Source organism: Sus scrofa, chromosome 6 (genome assembly GCF_054392235.1).
Source record: "Sus scrofa isolate SSC_HxYL_T2T_F1_AM1 chromosome 6, Sscrofa_HxYL_maternal_Yorkshire_Landrace_v2.0, whole genome shotgun sequence".
NCBI classification, from domain to species: Eukaryota; Metazoa; Chordata; class Mammalia; order Artiodactyla; family Suidae; genus Sus; species Sus scrofa.
The window spans coordinates 48,089,908-48,117,536 of record NC_139388.1 but is presented as its reverse complement, the minus strand read 5'-3'; the positions used below and the strand labels follow the sequence as shown (position 1 = coordinate 48,117,536).

At 43.4% G+C, this 27,629-nt stretch overlaps 1 protein-coding gene across 2 annotated transcripts; it reads right to left on the bottom strand.

Moving 5' to 3' along the window:
- Positions 1-284: 284 nt before the first annotated feature.
- PDCD2L (programmed cell death 2 like) lies at positions 285-23,254 on the bottom strand. 2 transcript variants are annotated; one of them, XM_005653277.4, is made up of 7 exons: positions 23,097-23,254; positions 22,817-22,983; positions 22,615-22,675; positions 20,399-20,772; positions 18,620-18,730; positions 11,684-11,832; positions 285-463 (listed from the first exon to the last, which is right to left on the bottom strand). In XM_005653277.4, exons 1-7 carry the CDS (start codon positions 23,202-23,204, stop codon positions 333-335), a joined length of 1,101 nt encoding a protein of 366 aa, XP_005653334.2. In that variant the 5' UTR covers positions 23,205-23,254; the 3' UTR covers positions 285-332. The 2 variants fall into 2 exon arrangements, 1 of the variants encoding a protein (XP_005653334.2); XR_014806022.1 differs by lacking the exon at positions 285-463 and adding an exon at positions 10,781-10,879 and having other exon boundaries at positions 11,348-11,832.
- Between the last annotated feature and the right edge of the window lie 4,375 nt (positions 23,255-27,629).

The window sequence follows — 27,629 nt, the reverse complement described above, 5'->3', positions numbered from 1 at the left end:
AAGGCAACATGGCTGGCTGCTGCTCATGGCTCTTTAGATGCCCTCCCTTCTAGAATGTCCTCCAGGCTGCATACATGGGATCACCTGCCCTCTGGGCTACAGTGGAGGGACATTCCGAACTGCCACTGTGGAGACTGGCCACTGACCCTGCAAGGGTAAACCAGTCCCCAGCCAGGAGGTTCTAAGTCCTGGCTCTAGTCCCATTATGGGTGCCAAAAGCAAAAAGGGCCACACTTAAAAACAAGAGCTAATAAGCTGTGAGTCAAAATGAGGTAAAAACACAATTTGAACATTAAAATTTGTTTTAATTTATATAAATAAAAGAAAATGCACTACTTAAATAATAATTCATCTGGGTCTTCTTGTATAATACAAAATTCTTCCATGGGAGTCTGATGGTTTTGAGGCCAGCAACTCTTCTCACATGTGTAAATTAGAATGGTTCCAAATTCCACAGAAAGACCTGAAAAATACAATACATTCGGGATTACAGCAAAGAGAAAGTATTAAGAGATATACACCAATATCTAAAGTTTGCTTAGCGGATAGAGAGCAGACTGGAAAAAGACTGCGTGAATTCCAAACCTGGCTCTAATCACCTCGAGCAAGCAATTTCACTTCTATGTAATAATGACTGTATTTATCACGATGCTAAGATTGTTGTAAGGAGAGTAAATGAGCTGATATAGGTAAGAGGCTTAGAACAGAGCCTGGCATATCTTAAGATGTTCACTGTGAAACAGAAAGTTAAGCAGTTAGAAGATAATAGAAATTCCGGAAGGAGAAAGATGACTCAACACCAGGATAACTGGTGTTGCTACGCAGAATGATTTTATGTTACAAGCTGAAAAAAATAACTACATAAAGCAAAACAGTGCTCACTTGGGGAGTTCCCGTCGTGGATCAGTGGTTAACGAATCTGACTAGGAACCATGAGGTTGAGGGTTCCATCCCTGGCCTCGCTCAGTGGGTTAAGGATCTGGTGTTGCTGTGAGCTCTGGTGTAGGTCGCAGACACGGCTTGGATCTGGCGTTGCTGTGGCTGTGGTGTAGGCCAGAGGCTACAGCTCCGATTAGACCCCTAGCCTGGGAACCTCCATGTGCTGCGGAGGCGGCCCTAGAAAAGGCAAAAAGACAAAAAAAAACCCAAAAGCCACAAACAAAAAAAACAAAAACAACAGTGCTCACTCGGGAATTCCCGTTGTGGCACAATGGAAACGAATCCAACTAGGATCCATGAGGATTCAGGTTCGATCCCTGGCCTCACTCAGTGGATCAAGGACCTGGCGTTGCTGTGAGCTGTGGTGTAGGCCAGCAGCTGTAGCTCTGATTCAACCCCTAGCCTGGGAAACTCTATATGCCACAGGTGCAGCCCTAAAAAGCAAAAAGGTAAAAAAATAATAATAACCCCCCCACCGCCAAAACAGTGCTCATTCAGTAGTTTATAGTCACAACACAGTCATAGTATTTCCTACAAAGTGAACATTGACAGCCAAAAACAAACTTACTAGGAACTATATTTATTTATTTTGTCTTTTTGACTTTTCTAGGACCGCACCCATGGCATATGGAGGTTCCCAGGCTAGGGGTCGAATCGGAGCTGCAGCCGCCAGCCTCCGCCAGAGCCACAGCAACACAGGATCCGAGCCACATCTGCAACCTACACCACAGCTCATGGCAACGCCGGATCCTTAACCCACTGAGCAAGGCCAGGGACTGAACCCACAACCTCATGGTTCCTAGTCAGATTCATTAACCACTGAGCCATGACGGGAACTCCAGGAATTATACTTTAAAAATAAACAAAAATCTCGAAGTTCCCATTCTGGCACAGGGGAAACAAATCTGATTAGGAACCGTGAGGTTGAGGGTTTGATCCCTGGCCTTGCTCAGTGGGTTAAAGATCTGGCGTTGCCAAAAGCTGTGGTGTAGGTCACAGACGTGGCTCAGATCCTGTGTTGCTGTGGCTGTGGAGCTGTAGCTCTGATTCTACCCCTAGCCTGGGAACTTCTATATGCCGCCAGTGTGGCCCTAAAAAGCAAATAAATAAATAAAATAAAATATGTCACACTAATAGAACACAAGACGTTCAAGACAGGGTGAAGGCAAAAAGGAGAAAATAAATCCAAAGAATTTACAGAAATTTATCAGTGGATAATGTCATGAAGAAAGGCACTACAAAAACATGAACAGCAAGAACTCCTGCTGAAATCATGATCAGAAAATAGGAGTCAACAGGATGATCTGGACAGCTGGTTTGGAGCAACAAAGGAAAAATACTTTTTTAAAAATGTAGGCAGGGGAGTTCCCCTCATGACTCAGTGGTAACGAACCCAACTAGTGTTCATGGGGACTCGGGTTCAATCCCTGGTCTCACTCAGGGGGTTAAGGGATCCGGCGCTGCCGTAAGCTGCAATAGGTTGCAGGGGCAGCTCAGATCTGGTGTTGCTGTGGCTATGGTGCAGATTGGCAGCTGTAGCTCTGATTTGACTCCTAGCCTTTGAACTTCCACATGACGCAGGTGAGGCCCTAGAAAGAAAAAAAAGAATCCGACTGCAACAGCTTGGGTTGCTGTAGAGGCTCAGGGTTGACACCCAGCCAGCGGAGTGACACAGGTCATAGCTGTGGCTCAGATTCAGTCCCTGGCCCAGGATTTTCCATATGCTGCAAATATGGCCATGAGAAAACAAACAAATGAAAAAAATACCCCAAACAGAGGACCTTTTAGAAACGAGGGCCTTGTGAGTGAAGAACCCATTATCTCAGTCCAGCAACTGCTCTGCTTACACTTAATTTTTTTACGTTAAATATGCATAAATTTATTCTAACATTTTAAATTAGTATTACTAAATTTTTCCCATTTTCAAAAAATTTTCTTCTAGCCATTCATCTATCTATGTAACTTTCTATCTGTATTTATGCTAAGAATGAAGACTGGGGGGTTCCCACAGTGGTTCAGGGGAAACAAATCTGATTAGCATCCATGAGCATGCAGGTTCGATCCCTGGTCTCACTGAGTGGGCTAAGGATCCCGAGTTGCCGTGAGCTGTGGCTCCGCTCAGACGTGGCATTGCTGAGCTTGTGGCATAGGCCAGCAGCTACAGCTCCAATTCAGCCTCTAGCCTGGGAACCTCCATATGCTACGGGTGCAGCCCTAAAAAGACAAAAAAAAAAAAAATTAAAGAATTAAAAAAAAAAAAGAATGAAGACTGGAATGATCCTTACTAATGTGTTAGTAATGGTGATTTCCAAGGTTTGCTAGATATTTACAGAAAATCTCCAACATAAAATTCAAGGATCAGAGAAAGATATCATATGGTATCACTCAGATGTGGAATCTACAAAAATGATACAAATGAATTTCATTTACAAAACACAGACTCACAGACATAGAAAAAAAAAGCCTTATAGTAGGGGAGAGGCATAAATCAGGAGCATGGGATTAATAGATGCACACTACTATATATAAAGTAGATAAACAACAAAGGCCTACTGTACAGTACAGGGAACTATATGCAAACCTTATAATAACCTATGATGGAAAAGAGACCAAAAAAGAACATGTGTGTGTGTGTGTGTGTGTGTGTGTGTGTGTGTGTATGTATGTCTGCGTCACTTTCCTGCACACCAGAAATGAATAAAATATTGCCAGTCAGGAGTTCCCGTTGTGGCGCAGTGGTTAACGAACCCGACTAGGAACCATGAGGTTGCGGGTTTGATCCCTGGCCTTGCTCAGTGGGTTAAGGATTCAGCATTGCCGTGAGCTGTGTGTGGTGTAGGTTGCAGATGTGGCTCGGATCCCGCGTTGCTGTGGCTCTGGCGTAGGCTGGTGGCTACAGCTCCGATTCGACCCCTAGCCTGGGAACCTCCATGTGCCGGGAGAGTGGCCCAAGAAAATGGCAAAAAGACCAAAAAAAAAAAAAAAAAAATTGCCAGTCAGCTAAACTCAATTAAAAAAAAAAAAAGAAAGAGAAAATTCAGGAATCAAAATAAGCAGAGAAAAAAAGATGAACCACAAGAAATAGACAAGGCAAGTAAGAAGTGAAAACTTCAAAAATGGAACACTCTTTTAATCTTTTGCTTTTTAGGGCCAGACCCGTGGCATATGGAAGTTTCCAGGCTAGGGGTCAGATCGGAGCAACAGCTGTCAGCCTACACCACAGCCACAGCAACACCAGATCCAAGCAGCATCTGCGACCTATGCTACAGCTCACAGTAATGCCAGATCTTTAACCCACTGAGCAAGAACAGGGATTGAACCCGAGTCCTCATGGATACTAACAGGGTTCATTACTGCTAAGCCTTGATGAGAACTCCAATTAAGGAAAAAAAAAAAGATGGCTAGCTAAGGAAAGAAGAAATATAAAACTATCATCATGACATGATTGTCTATGTTCAAAATCTGATATAATCAACAAAACAGTAAATAGAACAGTTGCAGGGCACAGATCAGTACACAAAAGTCAACTGGCCATAATGCCAAGGAAGATGGCAGAGTAAGAAGCTCCTACTCTGACCATCCACTAAAGCAAACACTGAGCTGGCAGAACTATCTGAAAACTATCTATTTTGGACCCCTGGAGTTTATTCAAATACTTCATCATCTAGGTAATAGCTTGATTAAGATACTGGTAAATTTTAGAGATTCAAAGTTCCTGCTGTAGCACAGCAGTTTAAGGGTCCAGCATTGTCTCTGCAGTGGCTTGAGATGCTGCCCAGGCACGGGTTCAATCCCCGGCCTGGTGCACTGGGCTAAGGATCTGGAGTTATCTCAGCTGAGGCACAGGTCATAGCTGTGGTTTGTATTCGATCCCTGGCCCAGGAACTTCCATATGCTGTAAGTGTGGCAAAAAAAAAAAAAATTTTTTTAATTAAAAAAAATATATATACACATATATATTCAGAGATTTTCCTTGTTTCATTAAGCAACTAGCTCCCACTCCTCATCCAAGAAGCTCAATAAACTTCAGGCAGGAAAAACTCAAAGGCATCCACACCAGACATAGTATAGTCAAATGTTAAATGGACACAGTTAAAACTCAAAGACAAAAGGTAACTTTCAAGCAGCAAAACAGAAGGAACTAGTTACATACAAGACATCCTCAATAAGATTTAACAGCTGATTTCTCAGAAACCATGAAAGCAGTGGGCAGTGAGATGATACATTTAAAGTCCTGAAAAGACTATAACTAAGAACTGTATATCTGACAAAACCGTCTTTTGAAACTGAATGAGAATTAAGATATTATCAGATTTTTTTTTTTAAAGATGAGAGATTTTGGAATTCCCTTGTGGTGCAGTGGATTAGGACCTGATGTTGTCACTGCAGCAACCTGGGTCACTGTTGTGGCCCTGGGTTTGATTCCTGGCCCAGGAAATTCCAAATGCCGTGGGCATGGCCAAAAAAAAAAAAAAAAAAGGTGAGGGAGTTTACTACCAGTAGAGCAGTCCTACAAGAAATAGTAAAAGGAGTTCTTTTTTTGGCTGCACGAGAACATGTGTAAGTTCATGGGCCAGGGGTTGAACCTGCACCACAGCAGTGACAACGCCGAATCCTTAACAGAGAGGCCAACAGCAAGTCCAGAAAAAGGAGTTCTTGACATTGAAACTAAAGGACATTAGACAGTAACTCAAAGACAAGCAAATAAGAAATATTATTGAAGGTAATTTCACAAAATATTATTGAAGGTAATTTCACAAAAGACAGCTTTATTGAACTTTTCGGTTTAGTTTTTAACTTTTTTTTTCTTCTGCTTTTTAGGGCCATACCAGCGGCATATGGAAGTTCCCAGGATAGGGGTCCAATTGGAGCTGTAGCTGCCTGGCCTACACCACAGCCACAGCAACGTGGGATCCGAGGCATGTCTGTAACCTACATCCACAGCTCATGGCAACACCAGAACCTTAACCCACTGAGCCAGGCCAGGGATGGAATCTGTGTCCTCATGGATACTAGTAGGGTTCATTACCACTGAGCCATGACGGGAACTCCAGTTTTTAACTTCTTTCTCCTATATGACTGAAAAAGTGAATGCATAAAAACTGTGAATCTACGTTAACAGATGTACCAAGTATAGAAATATAATTTGTGACAATAACAATATAAAGGAAGGAGCTCCCGTCTTGGCTCAGCGGACACTGTACACACACACACACACACACAAGGAAAAGAACAGAGATGTACATAGCAGAAGTATTTGGTTTACTAGCAAAGGAAAGTTGGTATTATTCAAACTATACTGCTAAAATGTTAAATTGCCAACTGTAATTCACAAAGAAACAACTAAGTAAATAATTAAGAGAACTCTACCCAACATTCTGTGATAATCTATGTGGGAAAAGAATGTGAAAGAGAATGGATATGAATCACTTTGTTGGTCAGGAGAAATTACTGCAACCTTATAAATCAACTATACTTCAATAAAACTTTCAAAAAATTTTTTAAACAAAAAAATATACAGAAAATGAAAGAAGAGAATCTAAACGGGTATATTACAAAAAACTATCTAAATACAAAAAAGGGGCAATAATGAAGGAATTGAGAAACAAAAACATTATAAGGCATACAGAAAATAGCAAAATGGCAGAAGTAAATCCTTTATCAGTAATGACATTAAATGTAAAATGATTAAATTCTCCTACTTTATTATTTTTTGTCTTTTTAGGGGCAAACCTGCAGTACATGGAAGTCCCCAGGCTAGGGGTCAAATCAGAGTGGTAGCTGCAGGCCTACACCACAGCCACAGCAATGCCAAATTCGAGTTGTGTCTGTAGCTCGTGGCAATGCCAGATCCTTAACCCACTGATAGAGGCCAGGGATCAAACTGGCGTCCTCGTCGATACTAGTCAGGTTCATTACCGCTGAGCCACAATGGAATTCCCTAAATTCTCCATTTAAAAACAAGCATTGGCAGATTGGATATTAAAAAATATAAAACACGAGTTCCCTGGTGGCACAATGGATTAAAGATTTCAAGCTGTCAAACTGCAGTGGCTCAGATTGCTGCTGTGGTGTGGGTTTGATTCCTGGCCCAGGAACTTCCGAACACTGCAGGTGCAGGCAAAAACAAAATAATAAAATAAAACTAGATCCATCTATATATATTAGAAATTCTCTTTAGATATAGGAACACAAAGAGGATTAAAACAAAAAAACAGAAAAGATATTATAGGAAAACAGTAACCAAAACAGAATTGGAGTTACTATCTTATTGTCAGACCAAAAAACTTAAATCGAAAAATAGTTGTAAGAGACAAAGAGGGATATATAGTATGTTGTCAAAAGGTTTAATAAGAAGATAAAATAATTATAAACATCGAAGCCTTTATCTACAGAGACCCAAAATATATGAAGCAAAAACTGACGGATTTAAAGGGAGAAACAGACAATGCAACAATAATAGCTGACTTCAATAACTCATTTACAGTAATAATTAAAACAACCGGACAGAAGATCAATAAGGAAACAGAGGATTTGACAATGCTATTAATCAATTAGAACTTACAGACACATATGGAACACTCCACTTATCAACAGGAGTACACACGTTTTTTTCAAGTACACATGGAACATCTCTCAGGTATACCATACAGTAAGAAACAAGTAAGTTTCAACAGGAGCTCCTGTTGTGGAGCAGCAGAAACGAATCTGACTGGCATCCATGAGGATGCAGGTTTGATCCCTGGCCTCCATCAGTGGGTAAAGGATCCGGCATTGCCAGAAGCTGTGGTGTAGGCGGCAGATACGGCTCAGATCTGCCATATCTGTGAAATAGGCTGGCGGCTATAGCTCCAATTAGACCCCTGGCGTGGGAACCTGCATATGTCACGGGTGTGGCCCTAAAAAGACAAAAAAAAAGGTAAGTTTCAATAAATTGAAAAAGACTGAACTCATGCAAAGTATCTTTTCTGATCACAATGAAATGAAATTAGAAATCAGTTATGGGGGAGTTCTCATCTTGGCTCAGCGGTAACGAATGCAACTAGTATCCATGAGGACGTGGGTTTAATCCCTGGCCTCGCTCAGTGGGTCAAAGATCTGTGTGGCAGGTGAGTTGTGGATCTCAAGTTGCTGTGGCATAAGTTGGCAGCTGTAGCTCCGATTTGACCACTGGCTTAGGAACTTCCATATGCCACAGGTGCGGCCCTAAAAAGACCAAAGAAAGACAGACAGACAGAAAGAAAAATATCAGTAACAGAAGTAAAACTAGAAAATTCACGAATACGTGGAAATTAAACAAAACACAAATATCAGTAACAGAAGTAAAACTAGAAAATTCACGAATACGTGGAATTAAACAAAACACAAAAAAGAAATCACAAGGGAAATTTTACAATTCCTTGAGACAAATGAGAACAAAAACACAACATACCAAACCTTATGAGATGCAGTGAAAGCAGTGCTAAGAGGAAAATTGACATATATAAACTCATATATTAAAAACGAAGAACTCAAATCAATGACCTTAACTGTATACCTCAAGGAACTAGAAAAAGACTAATCAATCAAAGCTGGCAGAAGAAAGGAAGAAATAAAGGCTACAGTGAAGATTTTTAAAAGGGAGAATACAAAAACAATAGAGAAAACTCTACAAAGCCAAAAGTTTGTACTCAACAAAATTGACAACTCTTTTGCTAGAAAGACTAAGAAAAAAAAGAAGACTCAGAGTTCCTGTTGTGGCACAGCAAGAAGGAATCTGACTAGCATCCATGAGGACATGGGTTCGTCCCCTGGCCTTGCTCAGTGGGTTAAGGATCCCGCGTTGCCGTGAGCTGTGGTGTAGGTCGAAGACACGGTTCAGACCTGTCGTTGCTGTGGCGTAGGCTGGTGGCTACAGCTCTGATTCGACCCCTAGTCTGAGAACCTCCATATGCCGAGGGTGTGGCCCTAAAAAGACCAAAAAAGAAAAAAAGAAAAAGAAAAAGATGCTCAAAATCATTAGTCATTAGAAAAATGCACATTAAAACCATGAGACATCACTACACACCTATACAACTAGCTAAAATGAACACGACAGAGCATACCAAGTATTGAAGGGTGAGTGACACAACCTTTTTGAAAACAATTTGGCAGTGTCTTAAGAAGTTCCTGCTGTGGCACAATGTGATAGGCAGAATCTTGGGAGTGCTGAGACTCAGGCTGGAACCCCAGTCCAGCACAGTGGGTTAAGGATCTGTGGCTTAGGTTGTAATTGCGGCTCCAACCTATTCCCTGGCCTGGGAACTCCATATGATGCAGGGTGGTCAAAAAAGGAAAAAAAAAAAAAAAGTTAAACACATATCTACTTTATGATTCAACAATTTTTTCTCCTAGATGTTTACCCAAGAGTAATAAAAGCCTATGTCCAGACTTGAACACAAATATTCAGGGCAAACTGTATTTATAATAGCCCTTAATGGAAATGACACATAATGTCCACCAAAATGTCCAGCGATAAAAGTGATGCAATAATGTTCAGCAATAATAAGATATGAACTATTGATACTAAGGACATGGGTGTATCTCTAAATAATTACTAATGAAAAAAGCAAACAGAAGTATTTATAAAACTTCCAGAAAACTCATGTTCACAGAACATATAACAAGTGTTATATGTTAACTCTGTGAAAACTAATCTATAATGACAAATTAGATCTGGGGTTAGTAGAAGGGGGAAAATCGAACACAAAGGGACTTGAGGAAACTTCTGAGAGTGAGAGACATATTCATTACTTTGGTGATTATTTCATGTGTATTCATATGTCAGTACTTATGAGAGTGTACATTTTAAATATACATAGTTCTTATGTTAATTACATCTCCGTAAAGCTATCCGCAAAAAATTCTAATATATTACCATAAGAAAAATTCCCCAATATAAGAAAGAGTATAAAACTATGCATATTTTTATCCAAAAAAAATTTTTACAAGTATATTCGTGTGTGTGTGTGTGTGTGTGTGTGTGTGTGTGTGTGTTTGCATAGAGTATGTTAGAGCGAAGTACAGAAAAATAAACTCACCATGAAAAGTTCCGTCTAGAGGAGTTCCCGTTGTGGCTCAGCAGAAACGAGTATGACTAGCATCCATGAAGATGTAGGTTCAATTCCTAGCCTTGCTCAGTGGGCTGAGGATCTGGTGTTGCCATGAGCTGTGGTGTAGGTCACAGATGTGGCTCAGATCTCAAGTTGCTGTGGTTGTGGTGTAGGCCAGCAGCTGTAGCTCCAATTGGACCCCTAGCCTGGGAACCTTCAAATGCTGAGGGTGTGGCCCTAAAAAAGACAAAAAAAAAAATTTCCTCTAGTAACTGAAATTAGAAAGGCTTTTCTTTTTTTTTTTTTGGAGATGCCCAGAGCATATGGAAGTTCCTGGGTCAGGGACTGAACCCATGCCATAGAAGCGACCCAAACTGCTTCAGTGACTATACCAGATCATTAACCTGTTGTGCCATGAGAGAACTCTGAAAGGCCTTCACTTCTTATTGCATATACTTCTGTACTTCTTGAATTTTGCACCACGACATGCATTATTTTTATTGTAAGAACGCTGAATTTTTCTTTCAAAAATTCTAAAAATAAATAGTATAAAATTGTAATAGTAATAGTCATTTGTTAAAGAATACATTTTGATTATATGATAATGTGATGAAAATAATTTTAAGGCAGAAAATAGACTGGTCTTCAATCAACCAAAAGTATCCTGTATGTATTAAATACATTGTATTATAAATATCCTTAAAATAATTTTACTATCCCAAATTTCCAATAATATGCTTCTATTTTATAAGTAAACAAATCCAAAATGATAGGTTTTCATTTTATTTTACTTTATTTTTTTGCTTCTTTTAGGGCTGCACCTGCAGTACATGTAGGTTCCTAGACTAGGGGTCCAGTCAGAGCTACAGCTGCTGGCCTACACCACAGCCACAGCAACTCAGGATCTGAGCTGCACTGGCAACCTACACCACAGCTCACGGCAAAGCCAGTTCCTTAACCCACTGAGCAAAGCCAGGGATCGAACCTCAACCTCATGGTTCCTAGTCGGATTCGTTAGCCACTGAGCCACAATAAGAACTCCAATTTTTTTAAGGCCATTTTAGTGCAGCAGAAACGAATGTGAATAGTATCCATGAGGGGGGGTTTGATCCCTGGCCTTGCTCAGTGAGTTGGGGACCCCATGTTGCTGTGATCTCTAGTATAGGTCGCAGACCTGGCTTAGATCCCACATTGCTGTGGCTATGGTGTAAGCCAGCAGCTGTAGCTCCAATTTTGATCCTTACCTGGGAACTTCCATATGCTATGGGTGTGGCCCTAAAAAAAAAAAAAAAAAAAAAGATTCCCATTGTGGAACAATGGGCTAAGGATCTGACTACAGTGGCCTGGGTCACTGCTGAGGCATGGGTTCGATCCCTGGCTTGGAGCAGTGGGTTAAAGGATCCTCCTGCATTGCAGCTGTAGCTCAGATTCAATTCCTAGTCCAGGATCTTCCATATGCCGCAAGAGTGGCCATAAAAAAAAAATAAAATAAATTATTCCAGAGAGTTCCCTAGTAGCTCAGGAGATAAAGGATTTGGCATTGTCACTATTGTGGCTATGGTTACCGCTGGCCTGGGGACTTCTGCACGCTACAGGCATAGCTAAAATAAAATAAAATAATTCCAAATTCATGCCAGAAAACCGCAAGCTCTAATAAATAAAGGGCTTATTACCTAAATTAGCACTTCTGAGCATGCTGACCAGCGCTGGCATAAGCTGAAACTCAAATATCCTTCGAACACCACAGTGGCTACAGGCTGGGATCTCAGTGACTTCTGATGTAGGACAAGTCAAAAAAAGTGGTTCTCCACTCCAGGAATACCTAGGGCAAGGAAACAAAGAACCCTGAATCAGAGCCACATACAAGTCACATTCCAACATCCAATACCACACTTGGCAAATTTTGCTTCTTTCTTGCAAAACCAGAGCAAAACCAGAGAGCAAAACCAGAGAGCAAAGAAAATCCAAAGGCCCAGAAAATGAGACGCAAGGATGTAAATCATAGCTAGATCTCTGAATTTTTATCAGTGCTTGATTTAAAGTCTAGATGAAGGTACTAAAGTCAGTGCTGAATTGAATCTAACTAAAACTGCAACAAAGCCCAGACTCAGCTCAACTGCAGATTAAAAAGACTCAGCCCTTCACAGTATTAGCCTTATAGAAGAAGACTAACATACAATTTCCAGTAAGTAATTATTTTAGGCTATGAGATGTGCAAAGAAGCAGGAAAAAACACTGACATATAAGGAAAGTGAATACAAGGAAACCCATAGCTAAGGTGAAGGAATTATCAGACAGACCTTTAAAATACCAATAACAGAAGTTCCTTGCTGGCCTAGTGGTTAAGTATCTAACTGTGTCACTGCTGTGGCTCTGGTCACTGGTATGGCACAGGTTCAACCCTGAGCCCTGAACTTCCGCATGCCTTGAGCACAGCCAAGAAAACTCAACGATAACAACAACACAACACAACAAAATAAAATATAAAATACCAAAAACAAAAAAAAACAAAAAAAACCCATGTAAAAGAATCACTTGGATGGGGCGAGGGATAAATTGGGAGGATGGGATGAACACATAGGCACTATTACATATAAAATAGATAACTAACAAGGACCTACTGTACAGCACAAGGAGGTCTACTCAATGTTCTTAATAACCTACATGAGAAAAAAGAATGGACACGTGTATGTTTACCTGGTTCACTTTGCTATAAACTTGAAGCTAAACACAACACTGTAAATCAACTATACCCCATTAAAATTTTTAAAAAAGAATCATGTGGAAAAGGTAGACATGCATAAACATATGACGAATTTAGCAGAGATGTGGAAACTAAAAGAGATCAAGACAGAAATGATGGAAAGGAAAAGCCCTATTTCTGAAATAAAAGAACTCCATTCAATAAAAATTAACAGCAACTTGTGGCACAGGCTGGCGGCTACAGCTCCAATTCAACCCCTAGCCTGGGAACCTCCATGTGCCGCGGGGGCAACCCTAAAAAAGACAAAAGTTAACAGCAGCTGGAAATAACAAAGAAAAAGCTATGAATTTAAGGAAAACAAATACCAAAGTGAAACAAAACATGAAAAATTTAAAAAAAGAAACAGAACATTTTTAAAACCATGGGATTTCAAATGGTTTAACATAAAGTAACTGGAGTTCTAGAAGAAGGAAAGAAGACAGAAGAAATTTTAAAGAGATATGGCCAAATTTTTTTTTAACTGACAAGAAGATACCAACCCACAAATCTAAAAAGCTAAGCACATCCCAAGCAGGATAAATTAAAACACACATGCTAAAGTATATTACAATTAAATACATATATACATACACACATACAGCATAAACAGAATAATAAGAACTACATCTATAAACAACAAGGTCCTACTGTATAGCACAGAGAACTGTATTCAATATCCTGAGATAAATCCTAATGGAAAAGAATGTAAAAAGGAATATAGGGGTTCCTGTTGTGGCTCAGTGGAAATAAATCTGACTAGCATCCATGAGGACACAGGTTCGATCCCTGGCCTTGCTCAGCAGGTTAAGGATCCAGTGTTGCTGTGGCTGTGGTATAGGTCAGCAGCTACAGCTCTGATTGGACCCCAGCCTGGGAACCTCCATGTGCTACAGGTGTGGCCCTAAAAAGACAAAGAAAAAAAAAAAAAAAAGAAAAAAGAAAAAGCAAAGTCATTATATGACTTAAAGCTAAAGGAATGTCTAAAGCTGGAAAATTTAAAGCTAGTAAAGGGTGGTTTGATAATTTTAGAAAGAGGTCTGGCTTTAAAAATGTCAAGATGGGATTCCTATTGTAGCTCAGCAGGTTAAGAACTTGACACAGTGTCTGTGAAGATGCGGGTTAGATATCTGGCCTTGCTCAGTGGGTTAAAGATATGGTGCTTCTGGGGAGTTCCCGTCGTGGCGCAGTGGTTAATGAATCCGACCAGGAACCATGAGGTTGCGGGTTCGGTCCCTGCCCTTGCTCAGTGGGTTAACGATCCGGCGTTGCCGTGAGCTGTGGTGTAGGTTGCAGACGCGGCTCGGATCCCGCGTTGCTGTGGCTCTGGCGTAGGCCGGTGGCTACAGCTCTGATTCAACCCCTAGCCTGGGAACCTCCATATGCCGCGGGAGCGGCCCAAGAACCAAGAAATAGCAACAACAACAACAACAAAAAGACAAAAGACAAAAAAAAAAAAAAAAAAAAAAAAAAAAAAGATATGGTGCTTCTGCAAATTGTGGCAGAGGTCACAGACACAGCTTAGATCTGCCGTTGCTGTGCTGTGGTGTAGGCTGGCAGCTGCAGCTCCAATTTGACCCCTAGCCTGGGGACTTTCATATGCCACAGGTGTGGCTTGTAAAAAGGAATAAAAAAGTCAAGATGGAGTTCCCACTGTGGCACAGTGGGTAAAGTATCCTATGTTGTCTCTGCAGTGGCTCAGGTTCGATCCCCAGCCTGGCACAGTGGGTTAAGGATCTGGCATTGGGGCAGCTGAGGCACAGGTCACACAGTTCCTAGCCCAGGAACTTCTACATGCCTCGGTGCAGCCAAAAAAAACAAAACAAAACAAAAACAAAAACAGAGAAAGAAGAAAAAAGTCACTGTGCAGAAAGGATATCTGCCTGAACAGGGCTTTGATGCAGATTAAAGTACCCTACTCTGGTGAAAAAAATGACACAAAGGACATTCATCAGTGAGGAAGAGAAGCAAACATCAGGATGTAAAGCGGAAAGGACCAGGCTAACTACGGTTTTGTGGAAATGTGGCTGGTTTATGGTAAGGACAACCCTAGTCTATAAAGCTGTTAACCCCCAAGCCTTGAAGAGAAAAGATAAATGCCAGCTGCCAGTCTCTTGGTTATACAAGGAGGCCTGGACAACAAGAACACTTTTTATGGACTGGTTCCATCAACGCTTTGTCCTTGAAGTCAGAAGTACTTTGTCAAAAAGGGACTGTCTTTTAAAGTTCTTTTGGCACCAGACAATGCCCCGGGCCACCCAGAACCCCACGAATTCAACACCAAAGGTGTCAAAATGGTCTACGTGCCCCCAAATACAACATCTCTAATTCAGCCTCTAAACCAGGGGGTCATAAGCACCTTTAATGCTCATTATACGCAGTTCTCCATGGAAAGGACTGTTAATGTTCTGGAAGAGAACCCAGACAGAGCGCTGTGAAAGTCTGGAAAGATCAGACCGTTGACGATGCCGTTGTTAGAGAAAAAGCCGTAAAAGCCATTAAGCTCGAAATAATAAATTCCTGCTGGAGAAAACTGCGTCCAGATGTTGAGCTGACTTCACAGGATTTACAACAGAGCCAATCAAGGAAATCATGAAAGAGATTGTGGGAAAGGTAAAAAAGGTGGGGGGTGAAGGGTTTTAAGGTACGGATCATGGAGAAACTCGAGAGCCAGTGGCAGTGCCAAACAATGAAGAAGATGCAGAAGAAGCAGTGCCAGAAAACAAACCGACACTACACAATCTGGCAGAAGGCTTCTAATGATTTGAGGCTGCTTTTAACTTTTTTACGACATGGACCCTTCTATGATAGGGGCAGTGAAACTAAAACAAACAGTGGAAGGAGAATTGGTACCATATGTAAACATTTATAGAGAAATGAAAAAGCAAAAAAGTCAGAGAAATTATGATGTGTTTCTGTAAAGGTACACCAAGTGCCTGCCTTGCCTGCTCCCCTCCCACCTCCTCCACCTCTTCTGCCTCTGCCACCCAGATGCAGCCAGAAAAACCCCTCCACTTCCTCCCCTCAGCCCACCCGACATGCAGATGATGAGGACGAAAACCTTTACGATGACCCACTTCCACTTCATGAACAGGAAACACTCACCATGCCATAAACTTAATAAACTTAGTTTACAAACTTTGCCATTTTTTTAAGGGCCAAACTGTGGCATGTGGAAGTGCCCAGGCTAGGGAGCGAATGAGAGCTGCAGCTGCTGGCCTACACCACAGCTCACGGCAACAATGGGATCGACCTGCAACCTCATGGTTCCAGTCGGATTTGTTTCCGCTGTGCCACGATGGGAACTCCACACTAGAACTTTTGAGATGGTGAAAAATGTCACTATCTTTTTCTTTTGAGAAAAGTAAAAGATATCCTTTACTTTTGAGACAGTCAAAAGTCACTATCTGAAAAGTTCTTTTTGCTTGTACTTCTACTTTTGAGATAGTGAAAAACATCTTACATGATGGGAGAGATGTCACTCTAACCGAGGAGAAATGGCCTTGACTTCCCTATCATTACTGTAACCCATCATGGAACCCAGGCACTTTTGCATGTAATAGGCCATTCCTAACTCCCTGTGCCATTGCCCACCACGCTTGTAGTAGCAGGGGGTCACCGTGAGCCATGAGTCTCACTGGTGAAGAGCCCTCCCAAGGGATGGTCTCTAGCTGAGAGTCACTGCCACCACTGAGGGACCACATGCTTAAATATACGTGTTCGATGTGAAAAATTCTGTTGAAGGTATCATAATCTGGGCATGTTTTCATGACGGCATCTCTAGTTGCCATGCCTAATTAAAACAAGGAGAAACAAGATAAATTGTTTTCATCAATAAAATCTCGATGCAGAAATAAAGAGTAAAGTCTGACTTTGTACTAAGGAGTAAAAACAACAGTCAGGGAGTTCCCGTTGTGGTTCAGTGGTTAATGAATCTGACTACGACCCATGAGGTTGCAGTTCGATCCCTGGCCTTATTCAGTGGGTTAAGGATCCGGCGCTGCAGTGAGTTGTGGTGTGGGTTGCAAATGCGGCTCGGATCCCGTGTTGCTTTGGTGTGGTGTAGGCCAGCGTCTACAGCTCCAATTAGACCCCTAGCCTGGGAACCTACATATGCCATGAGTGTAGCCCTAGAAAAGGCAAAAAAACAAAACAAACAAAAAAAACACAGTCAAACAACACACATCAAGAAACTTTAAACCTCAAACCTTCCAATTCTGAACTTCACTCCTAGAACTAGATTAAGGGGAAATCACTAAAACAGTGAAGATTTGTGAAGGAGATATGTACTGCAGCACTACAACTGTGCAAAACTAAAAGAAACCAAATGGAAGCAATTAAATACTCAACAACAGAGCCGCAAGCAAAATCAAAAAACAAACATTCCAGGAGTTCCCGTTGTGGCTCAGTGGAAATGAATCTGACTAGCATTGGGGAGCAGGCAGGTTTGATCCCTGGCCTCGCTCAGTGGGTTAAGGATCCAGCATTGCCATGAGCTTCGGTGTAGGTTGCAGACGTGGCTTGGATCCCGCATTGCTGTGGCTGTGATGTATGTTAACAGCTACAGCTCCGATTCGACCCCTAGCCTGGGAGACATCCATATGCTGTGGGTGAGGCCCTAAAAAGACAAAAAAGACCATATACTGCCAGCAGAAATTAAAGTCCAATGGGAGACAATCTGTATCCTACAGATAAATCTGTATGAATGCAAACTGACACAGGTATAAGACTGCTGGTTAGTATAATCTGTAACAGCAAAAGTTTGGAAACAATACTAAATATCCATCAATAAGTAAAATGGATTACAGCATTATAAAGCTTTTTTTTTTTTTTTAGTTCTCAATGTACTAAAAAGATACATTACCACTAGATAGAGTGTAGTTTAAAAAGCAGGACACAGTCGTGGTGCAATGGTTAATGAATCCGACTAGGAGCCATGAGGTTGCAGGTTTGATCCCTGGCCTCACTCAGTGGTTAAGGATCTGGCACCGCGATGAGCTGTGGTGTAGGTCACACATCGGCTTGGATCCCGTGTTGCTGTGGCTCTGGTGTAGGTCGGCAGCTACAGCTCCGATTGGACCCCTAGCCTGGGAACCTCCAAATGCCATGGGAAGCGGCCCTAGAAAAGGCAAAAAGACCAAAAAAAAAAGGACACAAAATGTTTCTAGAATGCTTCCTTGTGTTTAAAAAAAGAAAAAGGGAAGTAATGTGTAATCATATTTGCTTTGACCTACATAAAGAAACTGTATAAGCACACTAAGGAAACTATCAACAGTGATCACCTCAGTAGGTTTGAATGGTAGGGAAAGAATTATTTCATTATATTTATATATATATGTGTGTGTGTGTGTGTGTGTTTATATTTTTTAATGTTTTTGACCCTTATAAATGTATTACTACTGAAAATTTTAGTTAAAAAAAAGAAAAAATCATTTTGAAGAATTTTTTATACATAGGGAAACCCTCAATACCAATGACTGTTTACTGAAAAGAGATAAATTATAAATACTCCATGACCCCAATTATTACTTTTTAAATACACAATACCTACTTACATACGCGCATCCTAATGTTCACATAAAAACTAAGTTCCCTTCGTGGCTCAGCAGTTAACGAACCCAACTAGGATTCATGAGGATGTGGGTTCAATTCCTGGCCTTGCTCAGTGGGTTAAGGATCTGGCGTGGCTGTGAGCTGTGGTGTAGGTCGCAGATGCGGCTTGGATCCTGCTGTGGCTGTGGCATAGGCCGGGAGCTGTAACTCTGATCTGACCCCTAGCCTGGGAATCTCCATATGCCTTGGGTGTGGCCCTAAAAAGACAAAAGACAAAAAAAAAAAAGAAAAACAATAAAAGAAAATGTGTCTTTACCTCAAAATCTGCTCCTGACAAGCAGCAATTCTCTTCATGAATTTGTAAAACATCTTATCTCCACTTTTAATTACAGTCTTCTCATATTTTTCATCACTATCACTAGAAAGACTAAAAAAGAGAAACAGAAAAACTTTGGCATGTCTATATCCAGAGAATTACAGTATTTAGAACAGTACACAAGACAGTTTTTTTAAAGCTTTACCAAAGTAATATGTGCACATAATCTAAAGATCATAAATTTATGACTTTATAATGAATAACGGTAATGCCCTGCCCACCCTTCTGCCACACCCTGATTCCTATTCAACTCTGGACAATTATTTGCCATTTAAAAAGTCATTATGCCCATTGACGTTCTCCACTTCTTTCTCCACTATGGATTATTTTCAAATACCATTACGTCTTCATACACTCCAACACTCTTCTGAAAACATTTATAAATGAGGCAGCTCTGGTCAAAAACCAGGTCAACATCTCTCCAAATATCCTGTTGTAATTCTGCTGTAATAGCAAAGGGATTATTCTCACCTCTCCACTTTATTTATTTATTTTTATTTATTTAGGTCTTTTCTAGGGCTGCACCTGGGGCATATGGAGGTTCCCAGGCTAAGGGTCCACTGGAGCCATAGCTGCTGGCCTACACCACAGCCACAGCAACTCGGGATCCAAGCCATGTCTGCAACCTACACCACAGCTGCATCAATGCTAGATCCTTAACCCACTCATGGATACTAGTTGGCTACTTAACGTGATAAGCTACTTAACTCTCTTTTCTTGCTTCTCTTGAGGGCTTTGATTTATAATGCCTTTCAAGACCCATTCACTCATTTAACTCCAAAATCCATCAAAAGAGATACATACCAGATATCAGAATCACTCCCATTTTACAGGGGAGAACTGAGGCCCTGGGAGGGTCTCTGAGGTCCTAGGCCAGTTTGTGAGCCACAGTCAAGAGTCAATAAACAAATGGCATTTTTTTAACTTGCCTGCCTCTAATATACTTTTTTTTTCTTTTCTTTTTTTGGCATATGGAGTTCCCAAGCTAGGGATCAGATCTGAGCCGCGTGATAGATTCTCTAACCCACTGTGCCAGGCTGGGGATCGAACCTACATCCTGGCACTGCAGAGATGCCACTGATCCCATTTGTGCCACAGTGGGAACTCCTTTACTATACATTTTTCTTTTAATTTTTAAAATTTTGCGGCCACATTCATGGCCTATGGAAGTTCCTGGGCCAGGGAGTTGTGGCAATGCTGGCGGAGGGTTGAACCTACACCTTGCAGAGACCCAAGCCACTGCAGTCGAATTCTTTTTATTTTTTTCTTTTTTGGCTGCCCCATAGCATATAAGTTCCCAGGCCAAGGATCAGTTCCAAGCCACAGTCAAGACGGAAGCTGCAGCTGCAGCAACACCGGATCCTTAACCCACTGTACCATGACAGGAACTGCTCTACTCCACATTTAAAGACAGAAAAGTCTGAGTGATAGTAAACACATCTTCTATAAATACTTGCTATCCCCAACTTGTGTCAGTTCGTTCTCTGGAGAATCCTTATAAGAGAAAAAAGTGTTTTCAAGCTAACCCCTGGGGTGGCTGATAAGATCTCCTTGTCTCTGTCTTCCTTTCTCATCCATGAAGAGTGAAGCAGAAAGGTCCTACACACACAAGCTATGCCTGAAAAAGTTTCCCGAGATATGTAGGTAAAACCAAAGGGTACCTTCTGTGGCAGCGTCCTGATCAAATCACCACTCAACCTCCGCAGCACACACGCTCACCTCTGGGAAAGCAACTGTTGCATATCCACGCCTTCTCTCTGCTGATACTCCCTCAGAAGGCTCTGAGCATGATCTAGACTGACAACGTCCCTGTAATCGTCCTCATCTACAACACAGATGTAGTAGGGCAGGAACTGCGGCACCACAGGAGGCAAGGCCAGCCCTTCCCCCGAAGGCGCAGGAGGCACAGCACCCGGGACAGAGTCCTGCAGGCAGAGGTCTTGGAGCTGGGCGGTCCAGTCTTTGTCTCTGGCAATGTTGGAATCATTTCCAAAACCCGAGGTAAGCTGTGGCGAAGGTGTCCCCTCACCGTCACTTCCCCAGTCATCTGCACCTTCACACCAATCCTCAGCTGTGAGGCCGTTTTCCTGTTTCTGGAAAAACACCCAGTGAATGAGGTTCAAGCACACCTGGATGATCTCACCTATTCCCTTGGCTTCAGCTACCCATCCCTTCAGCTTTCTGCGGGAGCCCTAACACCAGCCTCCCTGTGTGGCACATTCAGATTCAACTTCCTGGACCCCATGTACTCAAAAGCATGGTGAAGGTGAAACATACTGTGTTTCCTTTTCAGGGGCACTGTGGCAGATGTGAAACAGCGATTTCTTCAACACCTCTTTGCAGAAGCTGATAGGAAAGAATTACATTTCCCAGTCTCCTAAGCAGCTACAGCTGCAGGTATGATCAGGGAGCCTGCTAATCAGGTCCACTAGAAACAAACGTGAGATGGAGTGACGTGGAAAGAGCGGCCATGAAGCAAAAGGTAGTCAGTCTGTAGATGGAGACAGGAACAAGGCTTTGGAGTTGGCGCTTCTGACAAGGGCAGCTTCACTTTACCAGAACACATCTCAGTATCCTGACTGTAAGAGATGTAGCCGAGCAGCTCCTTGACAGATCGGTTCTGAGATGTGGTTCTGGAGGTCATTCCTGCAGGCACCTCCTCCAGCCTATCCAGTAAGTTGGTAAAAGCCCTATTTTAAACCTGTCTCAGCTTGAAAATGTCAAAGTGGCAGTTTCCATTGTGGCTCAGACGGTTAAAAACGCAACCAGAATCCATGAGGATTCGGGTTTGATCCCTGGCTTGCTCAGTGTGTTAAGGATCCTGCGTTGCCTAAAGGTGAGGCGTAGGATGCAGATGCAGCACGGATCTGGCATTGCTGTGGCTGTGGTGCAGGCCAAATAGCTGCAAGCTCTGATTTAATCCTTAGCCCAGGAACTTCTACATGCCAGTGTGGCCCTAAAAATAAATAACTAAATTCTTTTTAAAGTAATTAAAAACTCAAAGTGTTTTCTATTATCTGCAACTGAACCCTGATAAATACAGGCAGATACCCATGTTTTTATTCCCAGTACTATCCTTGGCACACATTAAGAAGACAGTGCAGGAGTTCCCATCGAGGCTCAGTGGTTAACGAATCTGACTAGGAATTATGAGGTTTTGGTTCGATCCCTGACCTTGCTCAGTGGGTTAAGGATCCGGCATCGCCATGAGCTGTGGTGTAGATTGCAGATGCAGCTCGGATCCTGAGTTGCTGTGGCTGTGGCGAAGGCCAGCAGCTACAGCTCTGATTAGACCTCTAGCCCGGGAACCTCCATGTGCTGATGGAGCAGCCCCAGAAAAGGCAAAAAGACAAAAAGACAAAAAAAAAAAAAAAAAAAAGTCAGTGCATATATAAAGTGACATGTACAGGCAGAGGGAAGTTGCATTTTGTTCTGCAGCTACCAATCTGCCTGCAAGAAATTCAAGAAGTTCCGATTGTGGCTCAGCAGGTTACAAACGCCGACTACTATCCATGAGGATGAGGGTTCAATCCCTGGCCTCAGTGGGTTAAGGATCCCGCATTGCTGTAAGCTGTGGTGTAGGTTGAAGACGTGGCTCAGATCAAGTTTTGTCTTATTAAGTATGCTTGTTATATACACATACCCCTATTTCAGTCAATGTGCTTACTATAAACAACCATATGCGACAATCACATATATATATACAGATACTTTTTCCCCAAATAGAAAAATCAGTAAGCTGTGTGCCTCCATGTCTTCAATGTATCATTAAAACAACTAACAAAATCTTAAGGAGATAGTATTTTATGGTTCAAAAACGAGCAAAAACCATTCCAACCTACTCCAAAGACCATGGCTTAAAGTCTGTCTTAACGGACATTCTGGAAAATACTGTAAAATTACAGCAAATTATAAGACAGTCACAACCGCTTTACCTGAATGTCCTGTGGCTCTTCCTCTCGCTTCTGCAGGCACTGGGAGCGGAACACCTTCCAACTTCAAAGTAAAGAAAAATTTCGGTGAGAGTTCCATCGCCGACTGCCAGCCGGCTGGCCAGTCCCCTACAGGTGTGCCCCTTAGCGGCCCTCCACTCCCGCCCACTCGGTATAAAATCCCGTGGGCAGCTTCCCCGCCTACCTGCGCGCCCCGCCTCTACGGCACTCAGGGAGGGAACAAGCGAACACGTGCAGGAGCCGATGAAACGGGGAGCCTTCCAGCGGGCAGTACACCTGCACGACCAGGGCAAGCGGCTGTCCGCACACTTCACACACTGGCCTCGGCGCTGCCACGGCCGGCAGGGAGTCCTGAGGGCAAGGGAGGCGCTCAGACCCTGACTCTGTCCCGGGACCTCGCCCACTCCCTCACCCGGTAGCCCTCACCAGCACCCCCCGATACCGGCTCCGGCACCCCACCTCACCGGAACGCCGCCTAGCTTGCTTGCAGTCCAGGCCCCCGGCCCCGTCGGGTGGCCCTGCACAGCAGCATCTCGAAGTCCCAGAAGAACCGGCTTCCGACAGGCCGCCATGACGGGCGGCGCTCAGGTGCAGAGGCGAACTACGGCGGCCGAGATGGTGCAGCTCTCTGCGCACGCGCACCGCCTCGGCCGCTACACGGCCCCGCCCCCTTCACGTTGGCTCCGGGGGATGCTGTTCTGGGCCTGAAGGTCAAAATTCGCGAGCGACAAAGGTTCTGTACCTCGTGGTGCGCGGAGAGAGGAGGAACGCACCATCTACTGCAAAGTCGTCCTGCCAAAAAGTTTTATCTGAAACACGTGGGATAATAGTGCTATTATTAACAACTACCACCCCACCCTACTCCCAGAGAAGCCGGCAAGAAAGTCCTAAATTTTTATTTTTTTAAACTTACTTTATGTATTTATTTTGCTTTTTAGGGCCGCATCCTCGGCATATGGAGGTTCCCAGGCTAGGGTCCAATCGGAGCAACAGCTCCCAGCCTTCGCCACAGCCACAGCAATGACAGAGCTGAGCCGCGGCCGGCACCTATGCCACAGATCATGGCAACGCCAGAGCATTAACTCATTGAGCGAGGCCAGGGATCGAACCCACAACCTCATGGTTCTTAGTCGGATTCGTTTCCCTTGCTCCATGATGGGAACTCCAATCCTAAATTTTTAGAGAAGACACATCAAAATGCCTATAGATGAAATGGTATATCTGAGATTTGCTATGTGATGGGAGGGGGCATAGATGAATTAAGATGGGCCCTGGGTTGATGATTGTTCAAATTTGGTGTTAGGCACAGAGTGGTCCATTATTGGTATTTTACTTTTTTTTTTTTTTTTTTTTTTTTTTGCCTTTTAGGGCTGCACCTGAGGCGTATGGAAGTACCCAGGTGGAATCAAAGCTACACTACAAGTCACAGGAATGCAGGATCCCAGCAGAGACTGCAACCTACAACACAGTTTATGGCAATGCAGGATCCTTAACCCACTGAGTGAGGTCAGGGATCAAACCTATATTCTCATGGATATTAGCCGGATTCGTAACCCGTTGAGTCACAATGGGAACTCCCTATTTTTTAAAATTTTTATTTATGTCCCCACCCAGCACATGCAGAAGTTCCTGGGTCAGGGATCGAACCTACGACACAGCAGCAACCCAAGTCACTGCAGTGACCACTGAGCCACAAGAAGCTCTAAACCAATTTTTTTGTTTGTTTTTGTTTTCTGGGCTGCACTCCAGGCATACGGGAGTTCCCAGGCTAGGGGTTGAATGGAAGCTACAGCTGCTGGCCTATGCCAGAGCCCAGTCAGATCTGAGCCGTGTCTGCTACCTACACCACAGCTCACAGCAACCCCAGATCCTTAGCCCACTGAGCAAGGTCAGGGATCGAACCCATATCCTCATTAACTGCTGAGCCATGAGGGAACTCCTGAAGAACTATTTGTGATGGTTAACTTTATGTGTCAACTTAACTGGGCTAAGGGATGCCCAGAGGGCTGGTAAAACATGTTTTTTTGTTTTTGTTTTTGTTTTGTTTTGTTTTTGTCTTTTTGTTGTTGTTGTTGTTGCTATTTCTTGGGCCGCTCCCACGGCATATGGAGGTTCCCAGGCTAGGGGTCGAATCGGAGCTATAGCCGCCGGCCTACGTCAGAGCCACAGCCACTCGGGATCCGAGCCACGTCTGCAACCTACACCACAGCTCACGGCAACGCCGGATCGTTAACCCACTGAGCAAGGGCAGGGACCGAACCCGCAACCTCATGGTTCCTAGTCGGATTCGTTAACCACTGCGCCACGATGGGAACTCCTGTTTTTTAATTTTATGGCTGCAACCATGATATATGGAAGTTCCCAGGTCAGGGATTGACTCTGAGCCACAGCTTTGACCTGTGCCACCAATGCAGTCATGCCAGATCCTGTAACCCACTGCAGGGGATGGAACCTGCATCTCCACAGTGACCCAAGGTGCTGCAGTCAGATTCTTAACCCTCTGTGCCACAGTGGGAACTCCTGGTAAAATATTTTTTCTGGCATTGCCTGTGATGGTGTTTCCAGATGAGAATAGCATTTGAATCAGTAGACTGAGTAAAAATCTGCCCTCAGCAATGTGGGCAGGTATGGTCCAATCTGTTGAAGGCCAGAAGAGGACAAGGTGGAGAAAGGGCAAATTCTCTTCTGCTGGGACATGGATCTTCTCCTGTCTTAGGACACTGGAGCTCTTGGAGCTCAGGCCTTCAGAATGTGGGACTGACACCAGTGGCCTCCTAGTTTTCAGGTCTTCAGACTCAAACTGGCTTACACCCCTGGCTTCCCTGGGTCTCCAGTTTGTAGACAGCAGGGGATTGTGGGAAACATTGTGGGATTTCTCAGCTTCCTTAATCTCATGAGCTAGTTCTCAATAATAAATCTCCTGATGTGTCCATATAGAGACATACAAACACATCCTATTGTCTCTGCTCCTCTGGAGAAGTCTAATACACCATTCAAGACTTAACAGAGAGTTCCTGTTGTGGCACAGCGGAAACGAATCTGACTAGCATCCATGAGGATGCAGGTTTGACCCCTGGCCTTGCAGATGTGGCTCGGATCCTGTGTTGCTGTGGCTGTGGTGTAGGCCAGCAGCTGGGAACCCCTACCCTGAGAACTTCCATATGCCTTGGGTGTGGCCCTAAAAAGCAAAAAAAAAAAAAAAAAAAAAGACAACAACCAGCAGCTGTAGGATAAGTGGAAGCTGCAAGTGACAACAGCAGTGGTGCTGAGAGGAACAAGACAGGGACCAGGGACATGTGGCCAGTTGGCATGTGCTAATTCCTCCTGCCTAAGTGAAGATATGAGACTTGGAAGCTGGCCTAGAGGAACTCTGGTCCTGTTGCTACGAGATCTTTTGTGTGAAGCCAAGTTAGCCTGAGAGGGTTCACCATCTAGAATTTTCCTCTCTACAGACTTTTTTTTTGGCCTCACCCAGGGCATGCAGAAGTCCCCAGGCCAGGGATTGAACCTGTGCCACAGCAGTGACAATGCCAAGTCCTTAACCAATAGGCCACAGGAGAACTCCACTAGAGACTTTTTTGTGTGCTTGCTCCCTTGTAATAGAGAAGGTGCTTCTGATGAGAAAAGGCCTTCACTTTTCATCAGCTATGTGAAGAAAGGGGGTGGGTCAACAGGGGCTTCAACAGGTTTGACTGTTAGAGCATCTTTCCATCACTGCTACAAAAGTGGGGAGAAGTGGGCATTCACTTTTGGAATTAAAACAAAAAACAAAGCACTTCACCAGCAGGAAGATAAGACGTGCCGACAATTTCTGAGTATTATCTATTTTAAGGGGCCATTTGCACCTGTATGGTCACTTTCTACAATTAGAGTATGCCTTTGAGCATTCATGTGTGCAGTTTGCCTTCTCTTTACAGGAGCAGAAAATACACACAGGTCCTGGCTTCCCTGTCTTAAGGAAAGCATGTGACCAAGCCAGAGGACAACTCCATGTAGACAGCCCAGGAGATGGGGCCAAAACTGAGGACAGCATTGAGAGGAGCAGGGCCTTGTGAAAGGGGCAGCAGGTTCCTGGCCCAGATCATTCTGTCATAGAATAGGACATAGGTCTAGAAAGCTCAGCTACCACCATGTGCATCAATTCTGCACATCAACTCCTTTTTTTTTTTTTTTTGGTCTTTTTAGGGCCGCACCCATGGCACATGGAGGTTCCCAGGCTAGGGGTCCAATCGGAGCTGTAGCCACCAGCCTACACCACAGCCACAACAACGCCTGATCCGAGCCACGTTTGCGACCTACACCACAGCTCACGGCAATGCCAGATCCCTGACCCACTGAGTGAGGCCAGGTATAGAACCCGCAACCCCATGGTTCCTAGTTGGATTCGTTTCTGCTGTGCCATGATGGGAACTCCAGAAATAAATATCTTCAATGGAACTACTTTAAGTAGAAGATACAAAGGTAGTTTGTTCAAAAATCCTGTTTTTCGGTATCTACCTTATAAAAGAATTACCCAAGCCTTTGACCAGGAGTTAGTAATCACCCTTGATCTGGGTTAGGAATTCACCCAAAGACAAAACCTCAACCTGCCTTTTCTTTTTTTCTTTTCTTTTTTTTTTTGCTTTTCAGGGGCACACTCGTGGAATATGGAAGTGCCCAGGCTAGGGGTCAAATCACAGCCACAGCTACATCGGATCTGAGCCTCATCTGTGACCTACACAACAGCTCATGGCAACACCGGATCCTTAACACACTGGGATTGAACCTGCCTCCCCACAGATCCTAGTCAGGTTTGTTAACCACTGAGCCATGACGGGAACTCCAGCATGCCTTTTAAAAACCATCCAGCAGGGGAGTTCCCGTCGTGGCGCAGTGGTTAACGAATCCAACTAGGAACCATGAGGTTGCGGGTTCGATCCCTGCCCTTGCTCAGTGGGTTAATGATCCGGCGTTGCCGTGAGCTGCGGTGTAGGTCGCAGACTCGGCTTGGATCCCGT